The sequence below is a fragment of the Saccoglossus kowalevskii genome, chromosome 7 (genome assembly GCF_978046115.1).
Source record: "Saccoglossus kowalevskii chromosome 7, keSacKowa6.1, whole genome shotgun sequence".
Taxonomy (NCBI): domain Eukaryota; kingdom Metazoa; phylum Hemichordata; class Enteropneusta; family Harrimaniidae; genus Saccoglossus; species Saccoglossus kowalevskii.
In genome coordinates this window covers 16586290-16609541 of record NC_140647.1, presented here as the reverse complement: position 1 = coordinate 16609541, position 23252 = coordinate 16586290, and the positions used below count along the sequence as shown (strand labels likewise).

Here is a 23252-nt window from a genome sequence, read left to right as displayed (position 1 = left end):
ATTTGATAGGGTTTCCATCTGGAATATTGTTAGTAGGCCTATACCAAATTGTTAAAGCGTCTAGTCAATTTATGGTTCTGGTGCAGTGCGAGGGATCTTTTACTTACTTCGCCACTGCACAGCGCCCTCAATTGACAAATTGATTAATTGAAATAAAACTAGTTATTCCAAAATATTTATTATTTACAAGTTTGTAAGTATGGTAATAAATCTTAACATAATACTTCAACCTATCAGAGTGTTGTGGGTTGTCATAATTCTTTATATATATTATATATTTGCCTTTATATAAAAAACTGGTATTTGTTCGAAACTCAGGATCTGTTTTGTCCTTTTTCTCTTGAGAAATCCATGAATGTTCTGACTGGTCCATCTTCAAATTTCAATTGCGCCCTCTATAGTAAATACTACCGTAAATACATTTTGGGACCTTCTCTCTCTCTATATATATAAATTTCCATAAACAACAGCGAATATTTAAGTGAAATTCTTCAAGTATCCCAGACCCACAGATCCTTTCGAATAAACAACCTCATAGCTGACAACTGAGATGTTTCCTCACACATCACAGCATGCTACAGAGAACAGATTATTGGTAAATACTAAACAACCACATTTATATGATTTGACACATTCATCATCCTCATAAATTTGGATCAAAAATAAGTTGTGTTTCAAAGACAGCAAAAATTCAAGTAGCTATAAATTGAATTTTCCAGAAAAGTTCAACTCATGATGGTCTGAACAATTATTTGAATAAGCATTTCTTTTAGCTGAATGAAAGATACAGTATTCCAATATAGGATTTATATTTAGAAAGTAAACTAAAAATTGTTGAAGGGTATCAATGAAATGAAAAACCAAGCCACAAAGTCACCAGGCTTAAACAGTCCACTGGAAATTACTATGGTATATTTAAGCAGATTACATGTACATGTTTATACCATATTGGCCATGTTGCTTGAATGGACTGAAGTAAAAGTAAGTTTCTCTCTTAGTGATCGTTTTCACTACATGCATGACATTGACACTTCCGACAATGTACTACGGAGCAGTGTTTCAATTTCCCTATATTCATTTTTTTTTATATTGCTACAACATTAACTTGATAAAACATACCAGAATCAAGAGCTTTATTCGTACATTCATTTGAATTTGTAAATTTATAAAGAAAATCAGTCAAAATTATCAGAAAGCAAAACACAGCTTCATCTATCTCTATAACCTCCATTAATGACTTAATTCAGTTGCCCTGGGCAAATGTTCATTGAAGGTGTGGCTATGCTAGTGACTTCTGTTACGGTAATCACTTGCATAGCCTATGTTTACAGAAACACATGGTTTATTTACAAGCTGATATCACCAATATCCATAGGCATCAAAGTGTATAACAGGCCAGTCAGACTTGCTCCAATGAAGCACAGACCTGAGCTACATGGGCATTCCGTAATGACAAAATTAATAATGGAGCTAGTATGGGATATGTTACAAAGTAATGTGGCATTAACCATTCTTTGAATTGTTTATTTCAACAATAGCATTTGTCTGAATTGCAGCATCATATCCATTTGTCCATGCTGTCATGTTCTCTATGGTCAACAATAAAAAATATTCACTGCATGGTGTTCACACTTTCATTCTCATAAATGCTGTTATTCATACATGGCAATAGTAAAGATGAAAAATAAATTTGAGATGAGGCATCACTGCATGCAAAAACCTGATGACCGACCAGTCACTTATAACACAAAATAAAACTGCCATATGTCGACTTGTGTACTTTTACTAATGTGCACAAGGCTGGTTAGCCAAGGAAAGTCAGAACTTGTAATAACTAAAATATTTTCAGTCATTTGTTCCCTACTTTCAGCACAACTAGAAATGTTAATATTCTATAGGATTTATTAGATATGCTGATATATCTTAAGCTTTTGTAGATCTCTGCAAAAACCAGATAAAATAAAAAAATAAAAAGAATACATCATAGTATATGTTCATAACAAGTTTATGGTTCATTAGTTAATACATGTAGTGTACATTTTTTTTTTTTAAATGTTGGCCTTGAAATTGATGGTTCTCAAAACGCATGCACCTTGGCCAAGTGTAGACACTCGTTTTTTTTTTCAGAAAGGAAAACCCAATAACTACAATGAGAAAATGTAAAATACAGACTGAAACTGCTGTGAAAATTTAATAATTTATAAACATTATTGACCAGTTCAGTAAAAGTCAATATGCATCACTTGATGAAAGCATTCTTTGAATGCTCTGACAATCTACCACAGAGAAACTGGAGTTTAAAACCAGTAATATTGTGGATATTATACTAATCTGTCAACTGGAATGCAACTAATCCAAACAAGCACCCCATTAAAGTGCCATGGTGTAGAATGTTAAAATTTCATGGATCTAGTGTTGTTGCATGGGACACGTAACCAACATTATCCCCCCCCCCTCAATGCACAATGACCGTTCCATGTGACTCAGCCAATTGATTTTTGATATCTAACAGCATATCCTATCGGCTGCTGATAATCTGATTGGTTTATGTACTCAATTTGATATACTGATAATTTCAGACATTTACCAATGCGAGTTTTGGTATTAGTCATCCATCCAAACTTTGTTGCTGTAATTCTTTCAACTTCAACTGTTCGAAAATCTCATAAAATGCATTAAAATCTGCTGATAGAATTGCTTCTAAAATTCGAAAAATTACAATACAAATGTGTCCAAAACACTGTAAAGATATTGATTTCCCCATAAATTGGCAAAATTGTTTCAAAGGCTCGGAACATCTGGAAATTACCACTCTCATTTGATAAATTATTCACCATGTGCTCAAATGAGAAATATTTAAAAAAAAAAAAGAAACCACACAGAAACACTTTGAAAAAAAAAAGAAAAATGCATCGATTTTAATTATGCTGCAAATGACATATCTACAAAAGTTGATATACTGTGGACAACAAATGGTCGCAGCAAATAAAATAAAAAGTACATTTCTATATATTTCTTAGCTAACCACTTCCCTCTTTGTGAACTAAATTTATTACAGGCCAAGTTTGTAAACACATTATTGAATACATCAGACTGGCCTGTGGAGTCTACCACGGTACCAACCACACTAAAAATATAAATACACAAGTACTTTAACAGGCCAATGAATGGAGACGGGGAAAAGTAAAATTTGTGTGTTCAAAGATTCAAGGAATTTACAAAAACTCAATAGAAATCAAAATTTTGGGGAAAATATTATGAATATACTACAGATTGACTACTTAGTGTGTGTATGTGTGTATGAAGACTTGATAAGAAATTAGGGTGCCCTCTAGAGGGCACATCTCAAGCATACAGGTCTCAAAAACTTAATGAATTAAATATCTGGTGACCAATAGTTATGTTTAAATTACATCTCTTTATGCAATATTCAAGTATGCAATAAATTTAAACTCTTAAAAAAATGTCTTAAAAAAAAAAGCAATGATGGTTGCTTTTCTTAGACATTCCACTTTTGTGGGCCAGGAAGGGTTGCTTGTGGGTATGTGCGCATGTCCAATGAGCAGCCAGCTCATTAGATTGGCCAGATTACAATAATATCACAGCAAATAAAGAGATTTAAAAGTAAAGTAAACTGACTTGCCACAAACAACCATTCAATATTCCACTTAAACAAAAATAGCCACCATGATCTTGTTAAGAGCAAGAATTTATTTTCCTTCAAATGGTGTAACCATGGTAATTGGAACAGTGGACGTGACGGAAGATGAGAATGGAAAATTGGAGTGAAAAAAACAAGACTTGTGGGCTTTTCTTGCTTTCAAAGATCTTGGTGGCTATTTGCATTTTAGCTATATTCAGCTACTGAACATGTGAGAAACCAATACCATAACAGTACACTCTGCTGTATCAGCATCAAGGCCAATTACAAATTGCTTAAAAACACAAAGTTGTGGCTGAACTTTTATAAAGATGATTAGCATCATTTCACCCCTCTGCAACAGAAACTATTATATTCATGGGTTTATGTGCATAGAAACAGGATTCAAGGTTCATTATAAGTCAGTTCTGTTTGTAGTTGTCCCCAAATTGATAAAACTAATGCTCCAAATTTCAGGTGATATTTGGAAAGGATAAGTCGTAACTGATACAGAATAACATGCTACTCTCCACTACTATTGTATTTTGCCAAGGAAAACAAATTTTGTACAAAAGTGACAGACTGATACAATGGTCATAAACAACGTTCGCTATTTTACAATTGAATACCATGACTACTGCTAGAACAAATGCACATACATGTGTAGCAAAATAAGTTGACCATCAAATGTAACATAAGAAATCAACAAATGTACAATAACAGTGAGTGGGTGGGATACAACACAGAAACAAGTTAAACAATTCTGGTACAAATTCCTTATTTCTACAGCTTGAAAGACATGTTTGTAGCTTATGTAACTGACTTGATACCGTAATCATACACTACCACAACATCAACAGCTATGTTTCAATACTGCAATACATTCTGAATATAGCACCTCTTTCATATTGTATACATTTAAAATGGCCAAGTTAATTGCAATATAAAAATACATACCACTAAATAACCTCAATGATCAAGCTCTTTAAAAAAAAAAAAATCCCCACAAGTTTCCAGACCATTACACGGTACTATAGAATTATACTAATTGTTAAAGCCATGCCATGATGGGACCATTTTAAAGAATTCTGATATTACTAGCAGTAGTACTATAGCTATGAATCATACATATAGGTGGTCAGCAACAAACAGCCAAAAAAAATAAAACGCAATGCTGCTGCATGGAACATGGATTATTGCGAACTTGTAGGATATTTACATAAAGCGGAAAAATGAGACACGCGTCACAATATCTCAGCATTTTTTGTTGTTAGAAAGTGGTGGCCTGGGGATAACCAGTGGTTACACAATACAAAGGGTTGCTATGTTTCAAGTCAACCACAAATGAAATATTTTGTAGTAATTGATAGGTATATAATAGAATAAGTATTCTCTCAGAAAACGAAGATTTCAGCCTTTTTAAAATATAAATCAGAATTTACACAGAATGCCAAGTTGGAGTCTATGGGGGAGGGGGTCTTTAAGTATTTAATTTGATGTCGAAGACTAAAATTTATTAATAATAACACTATGATGTGTGTGTGTGAGTATTATGCATGCTGTGCAAATGGACACAGTTTTTGAATAACAAAAAAATATTACGAAAACAATAATTAATTTGTTCCCAGGCAATAACTCCAATGTTAATATAATATGACAATAGATATTGATGACTTGAATGATGACACATGTATTATGATTTGTTATTAGACGTTAACCACGTTAGTCCTTCGTATAATCCATCCCCTGTTGTCGCACACGCTGGCTGCACATACCAATTTCGATCTCGGATCCGCGTAAGCCCTAGCTTCTCTTGAATTTCATGTGGTTTCATTGCTGTAATATAGACAAGGACAGAGTATTTAAAAGAATCTACAGGAATGGATGGTAAAAATAATGCACAGTATTGACAGCAGTATGTTTACTCCAAGAGCAGTTGCTCTTTGATAAACAAGACATGAATGTCACAGTCCCAGTCATTTAATAATAAAATACTTGTGTTAAAATAACACACGGAACATCTGCAAACAGTTGAATTAATATATACTCTTTGTGGGTACAACTCATCATAACTGATTTCCCTTAATCTAGTATTGTACTGATAACTGAAAACTTCTGAAAACTGAGTACACAAGTGCAACCAAACTATGTCTCATACATGCTTAAGAAACTGCATTTAAAAATCTGAGTAAACTTTGATGAACAACTTGACTTTTTTGACTTTGTATATCACCAGGACCTGGGTTTGTTTCCGTATCACCACTATAATTCCCATCAAAATGTAGCCCTGACATCCCTCAAGATTTCAGCGTTAATTTTTCACAAAACCGAACAAAAACCAGACTGTGATCCATTTCTGTCATCGATTCAGATAAGGTCATAACATCACTGAAAATCCTAGCATTACAATCTAAGCTAATTATTTATTCTGAGCATGCTCAGTTGTTCTCTCAGTGTTGTAGGGAGAGGTAATTTTGAATAAAAATCATGAAAAAGACCCGCTTAGGATTTTCAGATCTGGAAAAAAAAAATTATGTGCATATGCAACAGGGACTTGTTCATCAACATGCCAAGTTTCATCGATATCTGCTGCAGAATTTCTGAGATGTCACGGACAGAAACCGGAAATAAGAAACTATACTTCCCTTTTCAGGCTGCCTGAAACAGGGACTAATTAAAATGCCATGTTTGCTTAATAGGAAGTGCATAATAGAAATTGACCTTTTTATTGTATAAAATACAAAGTTTTTTGACCATAGGCATATCTCTGTCACATACATGCCACTAATAGAGAAAATATGGTCATTAAAGGGAGGACAACCACTGCTTACTGTTGAGAACACACAGTAGTGGGAGAATGGTCCATTGCTTTAATGTGGTAGGTACAGTACAGTTCTCGCGGAAGCTTTGGCTTCACTTCAGCTTCACCTTCGCTTCAGCATCGCATCATTATGGCATTGTTATGGCTTCAGCATCGCTTCAATGTCGCGACATTAAAAAGTTAGGCGATTATCGCTTCGCTTCATTGTGGCCTCATTATGGCGACAATGTGGCATCAGCATCGCTTCATCAAACAAAGAATTACTGTACTCATTTCCTCCAAACCTCTTGACCGCGTCCGCTTTTGACCGGTCAATTTCCGTTTTATTTTCGACCGTGCAAAAATTCGGACTACTAAAAATGTTCTGGTTTTCATAGATCAGGGTAACTAGTTTAGTAACCGTGCATAGATGTTGAACAACCGTCAAAAGTTCAAATACTTTTTGTTTTAACTATCTATAATTATATGCACGCAATCTGACCCTTTGACCTAGATTTGGCTGGGATTGAATATTTTATTTTAGACAATATTCCGACGTGACGCACTGCTACAAAATGTATTCAACAGAAGTACAACATGGTTGTCTGGGTTTCTTTTCCTGATTGTGTTGAGTTTACGATTTGTATAATTATTGTTGTTTCCCCCCAAGCAGAAGACAAGCCGAAGGACCATGAAGCTAAATAGAATTCCCACGCATGGACGTGGACTGAGTGAAAGAAAATATTTCTAAGGCTAAAATAAAAATGACCTACTATTACACCTCTTTGTGTATTTGTCAATTTTGTATATATTTGGTATGACCGTATGATCGTAAATACCTAGAAAAATCTCGTCTTTCGTTAATAATTTCATTTGTTTGAAATGTCTACCGACCGTAATTTGTTTCTCCAAACGGTCCCGACGTCCGCCATTCAACACAATCAGCATTTATTTATCGCAGTTCATGGGGATCATGTCTCGTAATTTGCGGGCTGTACAACCAAATAATTAAACAAGTACTATTTATTGTATTTTTTGTTTTACCTCGCGAAACTACAACAGAGCGTAGAGTTGTCGCGGTTAAATAGTCGCCTTGAAATCGATGGAACTTCAACTACTAGTATCCATTTCTCACCTTGAAATAAAAAAATCGAAGAGCATCGGGGGATATATTATTAACCAGTCTTACGAATCGCTAGCTTTATTTTATTCGAATTCATAAAATTCACGAGTTTTCGACATTGTTGGCAACTTCCGCGCTAAAATGGTTGAAAATGTGGGTGTGGTTTTCTCGCAAAGTCCCGTTGATAATACGGACAAATATGGTTCTGTGACCCAGGTCGTGCTCCGATCAGGTGACTCTTAGCCAATCAATGATGTTGTAACAAAACATATTTAACGCAAATTGAAGGGTCGTCGTACCATCCAATCTCCATCGTCGATTCACAATTTTTTTTGTGTGCTGTGACAGGCTTCGCAATTATTCACTGAAAAACATCGGTATATTTTGACAAACGGATGGGATTTTACCTCAGTTCAAAAAGAGAAAAAAAAAAAAACAGGGCTGAGTTACAAATCAGTTTTGCAAGTTGGGAAATAAGGTAAACCAGCCTGGGGTCGATGATTTTCAGTATCGAAGGACTTCCGTGTGAATCATGATTTTCAAATTGTTCATCGGCTGGTCACCAAATATTTACGGCAACACTAAATGGACACGTTTTTTTCTGAAGCCCAATAAATTATTTCTGCATGTCAAGCGCTATTCGATTTTTTACAGGGCATGTGGCTTGTTTTCATTCGAAAATATATTAGGGAGAATACTTTTAAAGTACGTATAGACTGAGCTCAGATCACTGATCGTGACTTAACTTTGAGAATTGGTTGTCAAATTTTACCAGACCGACGCCACCACAACCATCCAATCATATGTTGGAAATGTACGCACTTGTTTTGTAACTTTGTATCAAGATGACTGGCGACGACGCCGACGCACCAGGCGGCGTACGTGTGTATTGCATGTTTTAGTAGTCCGGGCATGGGGTCGGACTCGGCTGAAACTAAACGAAACATAGAAAAATACCTTCGAAATGAGGAATCTGAATCTGCTCTTCTAGCAGTAAATAAAATGAGCGAAAAAAGGTAAATTTTATGACAAGAACAGTTTCACTTTGTATACAGCAAATTGTGTTGTATCAGAACGACGATTGCATCGTGTGATTTGAATTTATCACGATTTTCCTTCCAGTCAATATGAAACTCGTCACCTTGCCGATTGTAATGTACTTCGCAAAGTTTTTGGTGCCCAATACTCGCAACACTAAAATAATTAAACAAGATATCTTTTTAAAATGTCATTTTATTCTTGATCATATTATTTTATTCGCCTTGAATTTCAAATCGATTACATATCGAACTTCTGTACATGTTTTTGTCTACTGCCCTTCTGCGTGCAAATAATGAGGTCATACTCATGTCACAATACTTTGAAGCTGATGCCATGTTGATGCCATGAGACTGCGAAGCTGAGGCCACGATGATGCCACAAAATAGCGAGGCGAACACAGCTTCAATTTTCAATGACGCGAAGCTGATGCCACAATGATGCGATGCTGAGGCGACAATGAAGCCATGCGTAGGCGACAATGATGCCACAAAAGCCAAAGCTTCCGCGAGAACTGTACTGTAGGTCACCATGAATCGCCACACACCTGTTAATTAGATCAGCCAGGCACACGCACATTTTAAAATTATTAAAATTCGAAAATTATTATATTGGATAATGTACATATGTGTACAGCAGAGACTGTTTTTTTTTCCATCAAAAATAAAATGTCCATTAATTGGTAATTAGTATTTTTGTTAGAAATTTTAATAAAATCAATTGTTATCACTTACTATCATAAACTTAAGCTGTGTTAGCACTGCCCATTAGCTATGTTAGCTAATGCCGACTGAAATCTTGTGTGGCTAAGACGTCTTTTTGATCAACAAATTTATTACATGTCAGTAGTCAACACTTCCAGAATTCAGTATTTTGATGTACCGGTACTCACCATCAGGCAAATCCTGCTTATTGGCAAATATCAATATTATAGAATCTCTCATTTCTCGATCATTGATAATCCTATGTAGTTCTTGCCTTGCTTCGTCAATCCTATCTCTGTCTGCACAATCAACAACAAATATGAGTCCCTGTGTGCCTGTATAGTAATGTCGCCATAGTGGCCTGATTTTATCTTGCCCTCCTACATCCTGTATATCAAGAGAAGTAATGCATTTGGAATTTTAATAACTAGTACACAAACATGTGGGGTTCCCAATCCGCCGCAATCACAGATTTTGCTCCATCCCACATATTTGACATTATCCTTTTGGTCTTGAATTACGTCCTGTACAAACTTGGAGAAAAGAAAATGCAGTCACATTAGCTTTTTGTATAATCTGTGCAATGATAACCCCAAATTTAGCAATTGTTTATTCTTTGTATATAAACAAACGTTATCAATAGTTTATATTCCATAATAGAGTACTGCCATCCTAAACTGTGTGAGCATGCATCTACATAACATTGAAATACTGTTTTGTCTACCACTTCACTCTAGATGAGAAGTCAATACTGTAAAAGGGTTAATTATTCACTGGGTTTGAATTTTGCTTATTGACTGGAAAATGCGCTAAATTAAAACCCAGTGTAAAATTTAGCATAGAATACATTATCTAAATAATAAAACTGTGTGTTGACTTACACAAAATTCTTTCTTCATGAATGCCATGAAATCCCAAAATTTAGAAAATTTCTAGCAGTGAAAATTAAACTATTTACAGTAATTTACAATGTCACATATATGCAGATAAATGATTACACGTCATTAAAATAACAAACATATCAAGTGGCAAAATTATGTTTCAGAATAAAGATCCTGTCATGTAAATCATTTTCTCAAGTGACAGAATCATTGTTAATAATTAGCCAGTAATGTCAAAATTAAAGGCACTGAAAATACTTTCTCAATTCAATCTTATTTTACAAAACAAAAATGGAAAGAAAAATTCAACATCTTCATGGTCAGTGGGTTTTTATAACAGGTACATGTATTACAATAAATTAATGAAAACAGAAATAAAATGTTGTATTAATAAGAACTTACCCAAACATTAAATTTAACATTTTTGTACGTTACTGTTTCTACATTGAAGCCTACTGTTGGAATTGTTGTTACTGATTGACCTAATTTTAATTTATACAATATAGCTATAATAAACATTAAGGAAAGTAATTATCAGGTAAATAACAAACATCTCTTATACATTTTCTACATATTAATTATGAGCATGACACCAATTCTTTAGCAGTATTAGAGTGCCACGAAACAATGATCAATTTGGGCCAAGCCCAGTTCCTGATGAAGGGTCAAAGTTCAAAGTGTCAGGTTGCCTCCCATTTTAAGTACAACTGGTGAATACAAGAGTTTTGCTGTAATCAATACAAGTCCAGTATAGGAGGGTTAACCTTGGCTGTGAAAGTACACCATCACAACCCCTTAATTGTTTTGATTGTACACATAGGTGTGTTATAAACAAACCACCATTATTCCTATAGTTGTTCACTTTTAATTGTTATATTAATAAAGGATACTTGTTTTTCCAGCTGCATCTAGTCCTAACATAAGAATTCTCATTTCTTTATTCCCGAATATTTTAGATATTAACTTCCCCATCTTGTCATGTGTCTTGAGTTGTCAATACCTGCCCACTGCACAGGAGAATGATTGAGGGAAGCACTGACAGCCTCGTTATTGTGATAGTCCTGCAAATCAAAGATGAACAAAACAAGTGTGAACATCAAATAATGATGTATATGCATGCACATACGTAGAATGCATTGTTCATACAAATATTTTTAACATGGATTGAGCAGCAGCCGTCATGGATGTAACATTCGACAAACCAACCACAAAAGGCATTTTTACAAATTTAGAAACATAGTTTGTTATGACAATTCTTTTTTTTCTTAAATCAGGGTTCATTGTAAAATTACATTGCTATTAATTATTCATGATACGCAAATAAAATGCAAATGCCAAGGCTGACCTGACCGGTTTAGATGGCACACGCTGTGGTGATATTTCACCACCATAACCAAACCAGAAACCACCTCTACCCACATCATAAATATATCAGTTACCATATTGTCCTAAGGAAGTGCTGACATATGTCAGTATCAGTGTGTCTTCTAAGCTGATATGATGTGCCAACGGATGCACACAGATTTGCTGTGATGAAACTGGTTGTGCTAATTAATTCACTGACACGTCACTGAAGTACTCCTACATTGATAGAAATCTTGAAAAATATCTTACTATATGAAATTCACATATATAAAAAAAAATGTGTAAAAACAAAAGAAATCAGGGGCCACAAAGCAGTCAACTCAACTCAAATTTGAGCGAGTTCCATTTTGAGCCAGAACCCTCATAAAAACCGTTCTTTTACAAGTAAAGGGCACACTGGTGAGTATGTTTCCCATACATGTTTAATAAGTCAAATATGGCATTCATTGAATTCAGACAGCACAAACCATATGAAGAAAAATAGAAAGAGATCTGACACTTCAGTTTGCTCTCCATGCATGGTCAACAAAATGTTTTGCATTAATTGCATGGACTGGTGGCTGTACAGAATGGACCTTTTTATGTGCAGCACATAGTAGAAGTGGATTGCTGTATAGTTTCAATAAACAAACAAAACTTCCAGCCAACCTGATTACGGTAGGTAATTATATTTAGTGATGGGTAACGTGTACAAAATGCAGTTACCAATATGTAAAGCATGTACATGCTTGAGTAAAGATGATTCACATACACGATAGCTAGTAAACACTAGAATGCAGTCACACAAATAATATTCATAAAATTATACAGGGTAAACGTATAGAATATTAAATTCTGCATTGTAATAGATGGATTAAGGATGAGGCTAGGTAGCAACCGAGAAAGTATAGAAGCTTCCAGTTGTTACGCGAGACTAGTTTCTACTATAGTGGTTTCTCATACAACTGTACAACACATTGACAGGCTGTAATGACAGACCATTTTCATTTTCTGGCCCTAGTGACCATTACACTCAAAGCTGTCTGGCATTAAAAGTAAAATCAAGCTAAGCTGAACTGAAGAGAACAGAACAGCTCTGCATGAATAGATCCTAGTATCACAACTCACTTTATATGTATTGTATTGGCTAGACTAGAAATTGCTGTTATCATCGCTTGGGACTCAATTCCTGCATGTGTGCAGATGACAAACCTCCGCTTCAAATATTCACCGGAGGGAACCTCTAAGTACAAGTTTGAAATACAGCAACTCAAAAAGCAAAAAATCCCACAGAAAAATTTCAAGTGTTACTATTATATCATAATTAAATTACATTTGTATAACATCTATGTCACACCTAAGCTATGGTACAAGTTATGGGTTTGATTCCAAGAGTCTACCCTGCCTTCCAAATATTTGGTATTAGATTTGGGGACTGGGCCACACATGCACTTGCAATTCCCGTCAGATGTGATGCAATTCCATTTGAGAATACGTAACCTACCTAAAGAGCGAGGGTAAGACAATAATATAAAAAGTCAAACGAACACCGGCAGAGATGAAACCCCAGAAGAAGTGAGTGGTATATTTAAAACAGTTAAAGATAGCGGTGTGGTTGTGGGTGGGTACAAACAACGACAGATAGGAGAACTATTTAAGACAGCTGAGAAACATGAAAATGAAAATATTATGCCAAAGATAATTTTCACGTTTGTTTTTCTTACTTAGGCAGAGTAGTGTGTAATTTTTCAGAGGCTGGTACAAGTTAGTTGAAAGATGATGGCAGTTTAATTTGAGGGGAATTTTTACGTTACGAGTTAGAAGTATTGATGTGCGATGTACTACGTTCAAAATCTATCTCCCGGTTTGTTGACCTCGGGTTACACAATATGCGTATGTGCATAAAATGAACGCACAATTGCTATCAATTCGGGAATAAGGATTTGCAATTAGCACCTAAGACCAAAAAATGGAGGAGAGACAGGAGTGACTAAAAATGTTGAAAAATGTTGTCTGGCACAAAAAAAAAATAACATCTACGTAGAAATTGGCTTTGGGTCATATTTTGAAAATTAATTACAAGTTAAAAGCAAGAGCAAGAGAGTTGCATGTGGCTCAAGCCAAATCCCTACATACTGTAAAATACTTTATTTTCGCTGAAATGACTTTATGTGTGTTATATGGAATTTATTTTCACTGATTTTTGACGAGTTGAACGTAAAAGATCGGAAAAAAGGTAGGAAAGTATTCCACAGTACATCATTACTTATAATTCATCAGGAATCAGAAAGTTTATTCAAGCAAACAAGCCCAAAATTATTTCTGACTACCGGGGGTATGCAAATTACATATGGTCATTCTACCAATATTGTAATTTTGACTTTCAATGGATGTAATAAATAAATAGCACATAGTTGTATGAAGAAGATATATCATGACAACTAACATATACATGTACATGTATGTCAATTGGAGATAAATTATGATTATATTCTTGCAATAACTACAGAGGGTCTATGCAATAATAAAGTAAAATAAAAAAAACCTGTCTGCTTAATCCAAAATTTAGCACATTACCGGAAATGTCAAATTTGTTTTATTTATTTGGTCTTAGCGAGCAGCGGAACCGGTTGTACAAACAGGACGTCAGTCATGTCGGGCAAAATGTAGTACAGACATGTAGTACCTAAAAATCTACCATGATACCCATAATATCTGTATATATGTAATATATAAATGTATACTTTTTCAGTTGGGAAGTGAAGAAAAGGTAGTTAAAAATAGGTGAAAAACATACATTTGTGTTTCATATTTATGATATTAACGGAAACTCTTGCAATATATTTTATGGTTACCCTATATAAATTTTGCAGACATACTATATTAACTTTGAATTCCAACAACAACTACATTTGTGTACAATGCCATATCATAGCAACACCAAAAGGCCAAACAAACTTCACATCGTGGTTAAATATTGAATTTATTGAAAGACAATACAGCTCAAAGGTGAGTGTGACAGTTAAATGTCCTAGTCACATCACAGGAAATATTCAACACTTCTTAGCAGTGTGTCCTCTGTAAAAGGAAACTTGGTACGAACATACACAGGATATTTATGTACAGAAATGCAGTGAAATAGTGTACTATAATTTATTCTCTTGCAAGAAATGAGTTTGTCAAAATAAAAAAAATAACAGGTGTAGCTATAATATAAACACATATTCTGATGTATTTTTAGTCCCACCTTGCATGCAACAGTACTGTTTAGTGGAATTGACAAAAATAAAAATGTGAATATCAATAGAGCTGCATATCTTTAGTTTATTGGGGTCCAAAAATCATAATATGTAATAATTTAATTTAAACAGCATTTTATGTTTTAAATGGATGTACATACATGCTGTACATAGTGACTAAGGTTGTGGGTGTGGTTGTGTGCAAGGTTTTTTTTTTTTTTTCGTTGAACCATAATCCCAGCAATACAAATATTACACACCCTCCTCCTCTTTCATCAACTCATTAAAGAAGCACATGAGGGACCCCAAAAGAGTGTCTATCACCTTATCCAGTCGAAAAACCAACAATAATTTGATGTTGTACAATAATGACAGCGAGGAAATGAGAGTTTATAGTCTCAGTGATAGAACCACATATGTGATGACATACTGGTACCTGCTGCTATGCCAGTGTCAGAAAGGTTTAAATTAGTTACACGTGTGATGGGGTCTAAAACATTTCCTCATCCCCTACATACATTCAAATTCCAACCAAGATTAATTAAGGGCTCGTGAGTACACATTAAGATCATAACATTCGGGAGTTTAGACTACACATTGAAAAAATATTAAAATTGGCCCATTGGGTTTAACTGACTTAAATATCAACCATAAAATAAACATTATTAAATATGGATGCTAACTGATATTGAGGAAGCGAAAGGCCGAATGTTAAAAATAGGAATTACCGGTCAATGTATCTCGTCGTAGCTAGCCAAACGATAAGGCACTGAATGACCTCAGATAAACCTGAAGTCGAAGTGTAATGTTTATCACCGGAGATATCCATTACGATAACACAACTTAAATTTTGAAAGTAATTGAAAATAATGCGATTTAAAAATAAAGATGTATTGAAGCACATATAGAAAATGCTGGCGTTTTTTTCCGAGCCATGTGCATTACTTGTAGTATATAATGTATATACACAGTCTTGTTGAGGTGGTACGATTACTTCTGTCGATTTATACACCTATGTAGGAACAGTGTATAGGACTTTGAACACGAGTACAACTGGGTGAACAGTATATTTAATAAGAAATCAAGTACTCCGGCAAACTAACATGGTGCGTTAGATAAAAACAAAACACATTTATAAGGACAACCTGTAAACTAGAGACATAAAACTCGAGCCCCATGCTCACGTTTATGAGAGAATTACTCACCTTTAGGGCCTCTCGCCCAGCAACTTCCGGGAAGCGTCAACCGCGAGATTTTCAGACTTCTTTGCAAGAAAATAAAAAGAATCAACTACACGTCCAGGAAAAAGACGAGTTAGCAGCTAAAATAATATCCCTTGGCCGGGAATAGTTCTTTTGTTTGGAACAGGTACTGTCAAAAGCCTAATTGTATTTGAATTTCACTTCAGCGAACCTCCCAAAATGGCGGTTGAAGTATACGAGACCGCGTCACCCACAATTTGCCGGGTATCCCTGAGAAACAAATAGTGCAGGCGGAAGAATAATTTTTTATTTCTTGTCTGTATGATATTTTACAAACACTTATATTAGCTATACACGTCATACGTACACAAAAAAACCTAAATCCGCTTACGCGTGGTTTGGAAATAAGATAAAATAACGCGGAGTGATACTCTGGAATAGGGGCGTTTCTTTGCTGAACGATGCACAGTAATGTCCCGGATGATGTTAGTTGATGACTGTAGTTAGTTCCAGCTAGTACGGTATTAGGTTTTCTGGTATCGGGTATAATAACAGAATGGTTCCTATTCCGGACAGGATCCTGAAATGCCAATCATAATACGGGAGTAATTGATGGAACCACTGACATTTATCTTGATTATGTTACACTCGTAATGAGTAAATCTTGAACGAGGCGTATTTTTACATGAAATATCGGTTTCAAATCAGACAACTTTCGAATAATGATTTTTCAAAACGGGCTTATTGTGAACAACCGAAAATGCCAAATGAGTACACATAGATGAGCTAACAATATTTTAAAGAAGAAATTTCAGTTCACTCTTTAAATCCACAATTCTTGTCTCTGATAAATATTTTTTTTTTTTTAAAAACCGTAAAATAAAATTTCACTAATAAATATATTAAGTAAAGGAGATCTGAGTTTTAAAGACATTCATGGAAATAAACCTTTCTCATTCTTTTGACTGTTATTAATCTGTTTAAATTTGAAACAGAATATTGTTGTCTCATCTCAGAACAAGTAATCACATTTTTGTCTCAAAACTTCATTAGAAAATAGAATATGTAAACAATTTTTACAAAATGAAATTCAATTTTTTTCATGCATTGTCAGCCTAATAATAAAAAATTATTATTAAATATGAAATTTCCAACTGGAGTAGCAGATGGTTTTCAGATGTTCGAGTACTTGTTGGGTAACAGCAAGACCATTATATTAAACTTGTTTATAATTGAAACAAAAACTAAACTTGGTCATTTATTATTTACATTGTATTTTATTCATTGAATGTTTTTACTTCAAATTAATTGCTGTTAACTTGAAAAAATTTAAAAACACTTAATGTTCGAACACCGATGTTCCTTCCCTTCTCATTAATCAAATCTACTGCCAACTTCCCACATGAGACAGATGCACACTTCCAACCAGGTCATTTTTATTTATAAATGTAATAAAATCTGCTGACTTCAGCCAAAATTGAATAGAAAGAAGTTTCAATTTTGCTCTGATAAACAGTTGCTTGAACCAAGGTTCACACAAATATAGACTATATCTTCTGTGCCATCTATGGAGGCGCTCAATTTATGGTGATTTCAATATGATTTTCCAGGTGGTTAGTACAGTTTTGGGACCAAAGACTTGTTTATTTTTTTGAGAGCCTTGTACTATTCCTAAGTGCTCGTTTGTTTCTTTTTGTTGTAACTAATACTGTTCTAATTTGGAATGGAAAAGTGTTTTTAAATAAATAAATACAATATAAATATTCATGAGTTTATAGATTTGAAGGATTAGGACAATTACATTGGGGATCAAAAGTCTTTGATTAAAATTTGTCATACCAAAGGGATGACGTTCTAAAACAAGCACATTAACGCCTACTTAGCTCATTTTCGTTAAATTACACAAAATTGGCACTTACATGGTGGGGGAGGGGGAAGTGAAATGACAAAAATATACAAACGTGTGGCTTGTCAATTATGACAAATGCAAGAAAATAGAGGCAGTTAATTTTTCACTGAATTATATCTGTAGATTTATTCTTTCTTACATAAATGACAAAAATTACGAGAAAGCAAACAAACCATTGACCTAGAAATTCATGGCGAATGAGCAAACTTAGTGCTATTTATTTTAACACCAAGAAGATGGAATAAAATACACAAGGAAGAAATCTTTGGGTGTTCACTGCTGTTTATTGCACCAGTAATATTTAACAATAAATATACAAACATAAATAAGAGGGTAATCATTACATACATGTCCAAGTATGAACAGGGGTTGAAGACAGCATTTACAGACAATCAAAAGGTTGCTGAATGTTTTCCCACTTCAAACATGATCTGTGACTGACAATAGAATCATAGACAAGCCATCATTCTACAATTCAGAAACATTCAAACATATTACCCAGGGTAATGCCAATTGATGACAAATGTACAGGGTGTGAATAGAGTCAAGACAAAAGTAAAATAAGTCACATTTTAAAGAACAATTTGTTATTTTCATCCCATACTTGCTACATATTGTACATAATGTGAAACAATCTGTTCCTAAATTAGTTACAGTTGTGAGCAAAATTGGAAACATTGAATGGCATACCGTATTTTCTCTATTAGAGGCACAACTTTAATAAAAGTACATGTAAACCTTTCACTGTATACAGAATCATTTGAATATTACTTATTTTGACCATAGACACAACTTTGTCATTTACATTGGCACATGGGCTGCTATCATCGCAAGTACTCTGTATGTATGAATGTAATGTAAACATTACCCACTGTTGTTGGCTTTTGTAAAACAAAATATATGGTTAGGGCAAAAACCAATTACAATATCAATCACTCACTCCAGTCTGCATATCATCATACTTCAGTTTATCTACATATGGTAAATTTAACTATCTATATTTTGTTATCTGTAATATTTGAACTATGAATATATTTCCTACAAATAATTTTAGGCAGTAGTCTCAAAGCATTTCAATTCCAGCATATATTAACTTTGCATCATGTTACTTGTGAAAAATATTATGGTTTATTAGAAGCGACATCTTCAATAGATTCACACAAAAGTAAACTGAAATATTGATTGTGACAAATTTGAAAGAAACAAAACATTAATGACCATTATGTTAAAAGACTTGATGGCATTCACATAAGGACATTGCTTCTAAAGCAGATATGTCATGATTTGAATTTACAGCATGATTTAAATTTTTCAATGAGTGTAGTAATGCAAACTAAAAATCCCAGCCTACACAAGGACAGTCACCAGGCTAAGACCCTCACATGTATTTGTAGGAATATCGTGGTTTTGTTCTCAATTTAAAAACAAATAAAAAAAGACGATGAAACATTTAGAGTATTATTTGTGACACACAGGTTTTAAAATACATTGTGAAACACTTAAAAAAGTACAACATTGAAAAAATTAAGAAAAAAAAGTTTGGTCTACTAGCAGTGTTGCTTCATATGTTGACATCCAAGGTGTTTTGGCAGATCATATGACATCCAAGCACATTGGGGGGAAAAAAGTTTGGCAATTCCATGAAAATAGAAAATATCCAACTTCAATAATATTTCATTAATTGAAATATCGCTCAGTAACAGCTGATTTATTTAGCACTTTCACTGAGTTAACAAGGATTCACTCATTGCCATTGCCAATCTAATAACCATGTATTTTGGATAGCAATGTGTAAAAATAGACGTACTAGACCAAGAACCTGGTATCTCTATACTACATCATGACATATAACCCCCCCCCCCTCTACACGATAAGCCCCAGTAGTTGTAATATCACAATGTGCTCTACAGAATTCACGTCTACATTACATAAACTATGCATTAATTTGTTGTGTCTAGAGTGGCTCAACCATCAATTATCACCAATTGATCCATAACTTTACTTTGTTTTGATTCAATATCACAAAAGTTGTTGGGACACAAGAAGAATGTTCATCACCTAAAATAAAATGAAAGACATGATAATAATGATATTTAAATATAGTAGTACACATTTATCAATTCACATACATTATTCATTTTTATACATTAACACTTTTTCACTTTCACTTTTAAATATAACTATTTACATCAGCCACTTTCGATACAATTCTTGTGTGCCAAATGCAGAATGAATAGAAGGAAGTCAAACTATTTGTCCAGTGTTATCTTGGTTCACATCCCGCATTCAGAGTTATTGGGGAACCAGAACTGCAATTGCATATTACAGCCAATGACATGGTGCGAGTGTGTACAAATCTTTTGCAATCTCGGCAGTCGCTGGGTTGGTGTGGCGCGTTAGCTGGTGTATACTGTGTAACGTTGCGTATGTGTGGGCAACGTTCAGTACAATCAATGAGGACTGATTGACAAACGTCATTGATGCTGGTGAATGTTATGAATTGCAATTGACCTCACTATGATGACGTATACATTGTGGAATATGGAAAAATGGCCTGAACCATGCGCACTGCATACACAATATGCTAATAACAAGGTTATGACGTAGACATATCTCAAGAATATTATTTTAAAGTGCAATTATTAATAGAAAGCATTTACTATGAAATGCCGGAATCACATATTTTAAGTCTTGACCCTTGTTCTGTTTATTGTAGTTAAGACTGTACACGCTTTCTATCATATGTCTACTTTTTGAACTGTTCGTCGACGTAAACGTTGACAAACCTAAATACTCGGTAGGTTTTGATTGTATACAGCGCCCCCAGTGGCTGTTCCCGGCTCCATGATCCAGCCATTCAAGATAGGCATACATTTAGGGGAATGTGCACACGCCATTAAATATGTACACATACCACTAAACATTTAAAAGCATACATGTAAATTGTAAATTCGTTTTGCAAAGGAAACCATTTGAAGCAGCCATTTGAAGACGAACTATAAGTCAATAGGAAGAAAACAAAATGTGAAAAACAGCAAAGATCCGAAATAAAAACAAGATTATGGTGAATGCATGGAAAATGAGTGTGAAGTTGCAAATGAAAACACAATTTTTTTTAGATATTAAACAGTTTTGAAATAAATATTTGTTAAATTACCATTGCGATTTCTAGTAAAATCTCCAGAAATAGAATGATGGTCTTTAACAAAAGAATCCCACTAAATTGTCAGAATTTCAAATGGAAATAATTACAAAGAAGGTACACTGAATGCATAACCATCATATACAATATACCTACCTAATAAAACTAACACTGCAAACTATAACAATATACATGATTTCTTTTCCTTGAATGGATTCTCTGATGCTGGCATGCCAATCAGTAAATAGTCCACATTTTGGTTCTGTTCACAGTACTGCAGCAAGCTGTAGCGGACAATAGATTGACATTAACTTTTACAAATGACACGAACGCTATATCCATAAGAGTGTGAATATATTTATGTTCGACAGGGGAATAACTAGTGTGCATTTCAAACATTTTAAATGACAATATAAAAAAAATCAATTATGGAAAGGAACAAGCAGCCTATCGGCTGAGATAGCTCCGCTGTTAGCAATGCACGTTTCAATTAAAGAACTGAAGACATCATTAGAAAATGAACAATATGTATAGTATCAAAGCAATCAAACTTACAGTTTTTAACAAGAAGTCGAAAATATCATTTTCTACCAAAAATTACAAAAATATTCACCAAAATTAGAGAATTGAAGATATCATCATGAAATGAACAAATCTGAGAGAGGTCTACCCAAGGTACATATACACCAAGTATCAAAGCATTCACGCTTGTAGTTTTCAAGAAGAAGTTGAAAAAGTAAAACATTGACACCGACGACGACGACGACGACAGACAATCACTCATATGATAAGCTCCGCTCGACAAAGTAAACAGCGGAGCTAAAAAAAACATGTAGTACTCAGTCTTATACAGATTTGGCTTTTGTATTAGCGTATCAGCAATCTCATTTGCATCACATGACATGACTGTCTTTGGTAAATAAAGCCAATTATTCTCAAAATGTAAAATGCTTTTTTTTTTTATAGAAGCAAAACCTTTTTAAATCTAATATTTAAAATAACATGCTGAGATGGTACAGTTCAAGATTAATTATTATATTTTGGATATTCAATATAATGTTAATATTACAATAGACATCACTCACTCCCAACTCACTCATGGCTTGACTCATGCATGGAGCTAAACTTGCTTGACTTTAAATTACTATATTTTTATTGTAACACTTCTATTTACAACTGTATAGTATTGCAAAATATCAAGCTTTTGTTTTGCCTTGTTTCCCTTGTCAACGGAGAAACACAGAAAATGTCAGTACGCCAGCCATTAAAACGTCTCGTATCGTATTTGTAACCCGTATGTTCGTATGTTATCAGAAAAAAAAACCCACCAAACTAATTCGTGGTCGCCAATTCCGCTAAGTCACTATCAATGACGTAGTGGAAATGAAATATTAAGCCACTAAAGAATCATCAATCATGTTCAGGCAAGTTATTTGTTGTAATGTGATTATTTAAAAAATTCAAGGCAAAATCACAAAATGAATGACGATCCCGTTCGCGAGCACAATAGAAAAAGAGACACACGGTTTGATCATCGACTTACTCCGTTGCTGCTTGTGACACCTTGATTCTTTCCAGATTGGCTTCCATCTTCAACTGGTTGACCGTTTTCCTCAAAGCGGCGATATTGTTTGAAGACATTCTGCTGTATTTTCGACGAAAAAACAGCACAGAGATGAAGCAAATATCTTCGTCGCTGCTGTATCGAGCCTGGCGTTCTAAACCAATCAGCGCAATCACGTTAAAGTCTCGAACACTAATCTCGCATTCACAAAGGGTGGCACTGTTTGGCGCTCTTTACTCGTAACAAAATACAATGTACTCGTAACTACATGTAGTTAACATACACCAAATACATTTGTTGGCATTGTGATACATGTAATAATTATATATAATCATGAAGGAGCTAAAAAAACATGATTTAGTTATTTGCCTGTGCATCAAAGACATTAGAGAACACTCTACAAAGATATGCAGAACCAAGTTTAAAGAAACTTTGCTAGTAACTATGCGACAAGTCAATGTCAATGGGAACCTGTACGCACATCACGTTAAAGCGCGGTGGTCGTCGCGCAACGCGTGTTCGAATTTCATGTAAAAACACAATGTATTTTACACACGTTGTATACGTCGCTATGAGTCCCATATCGAACAGCACGCGGCACGACGACTGCCGCCCTTTAAAGTCTCGAACACTCAACGGTACTATAATCAGATTTTGAACGGGTCA

At 34.5% G+C, this 23252-nt stretch overlaps 2 protein-coding genes across 2 annotated transcripts; both read right to left on the bottom strand.

Moving 5' to 3' along the window:
* Positions 1-5023: 5023 nt before the first annotated feature.
* Positions 5024-16175, bottom strand: LOC100368267 (ADP-ribosylation factor 6). The gene is made up of 5 exons (XM_002733286.4): positions 15975-16175; positions 11077-11247; positions 10589-10692; positions 9494-9692; positions 5024-5476 (listed from the first exon to the last, which is right to left on the bottom strand). Exons 2-5 carry the CDS (start codon positions 11156-11158, stop codon positions 5334-5336), a joined length of 528 nt encoding a protein of 175 aa, XP_002733332.1. The 5' UTR covers positions 11159-11247; positions 15975-16175; the 3' UTR covers positions 5024-5333.
* A 3480-nt stretch (positions 16176-19655) lies between these two features.
* Positions 19656-22780, bottom strand: LOC144349448 (guanine nucleotide-binding protein G(I)/G(S)/G(O) subunit gamma-12-like). The gene is made up of 3 exons (XM_078008012.2): positions 22566-22780; positions 21179-21306; positions 19656-19938 (listed from the first exon to the last, which is right to left on the bottom strand). The coding sequence occupies exons 1-2, from the start codon at positions 22661-22663 to the stop codon at positions 21201-21203; spliced, it is 204 nt and encodes a 67-aa protein (XP_077864138.1). The 5' UTR covers positions 22664-22780; the 3' UTR covers positions 19656-19938; positions 21179-21200.
* Positions 22781-23252: the final 472 nt, after the last annotated feature.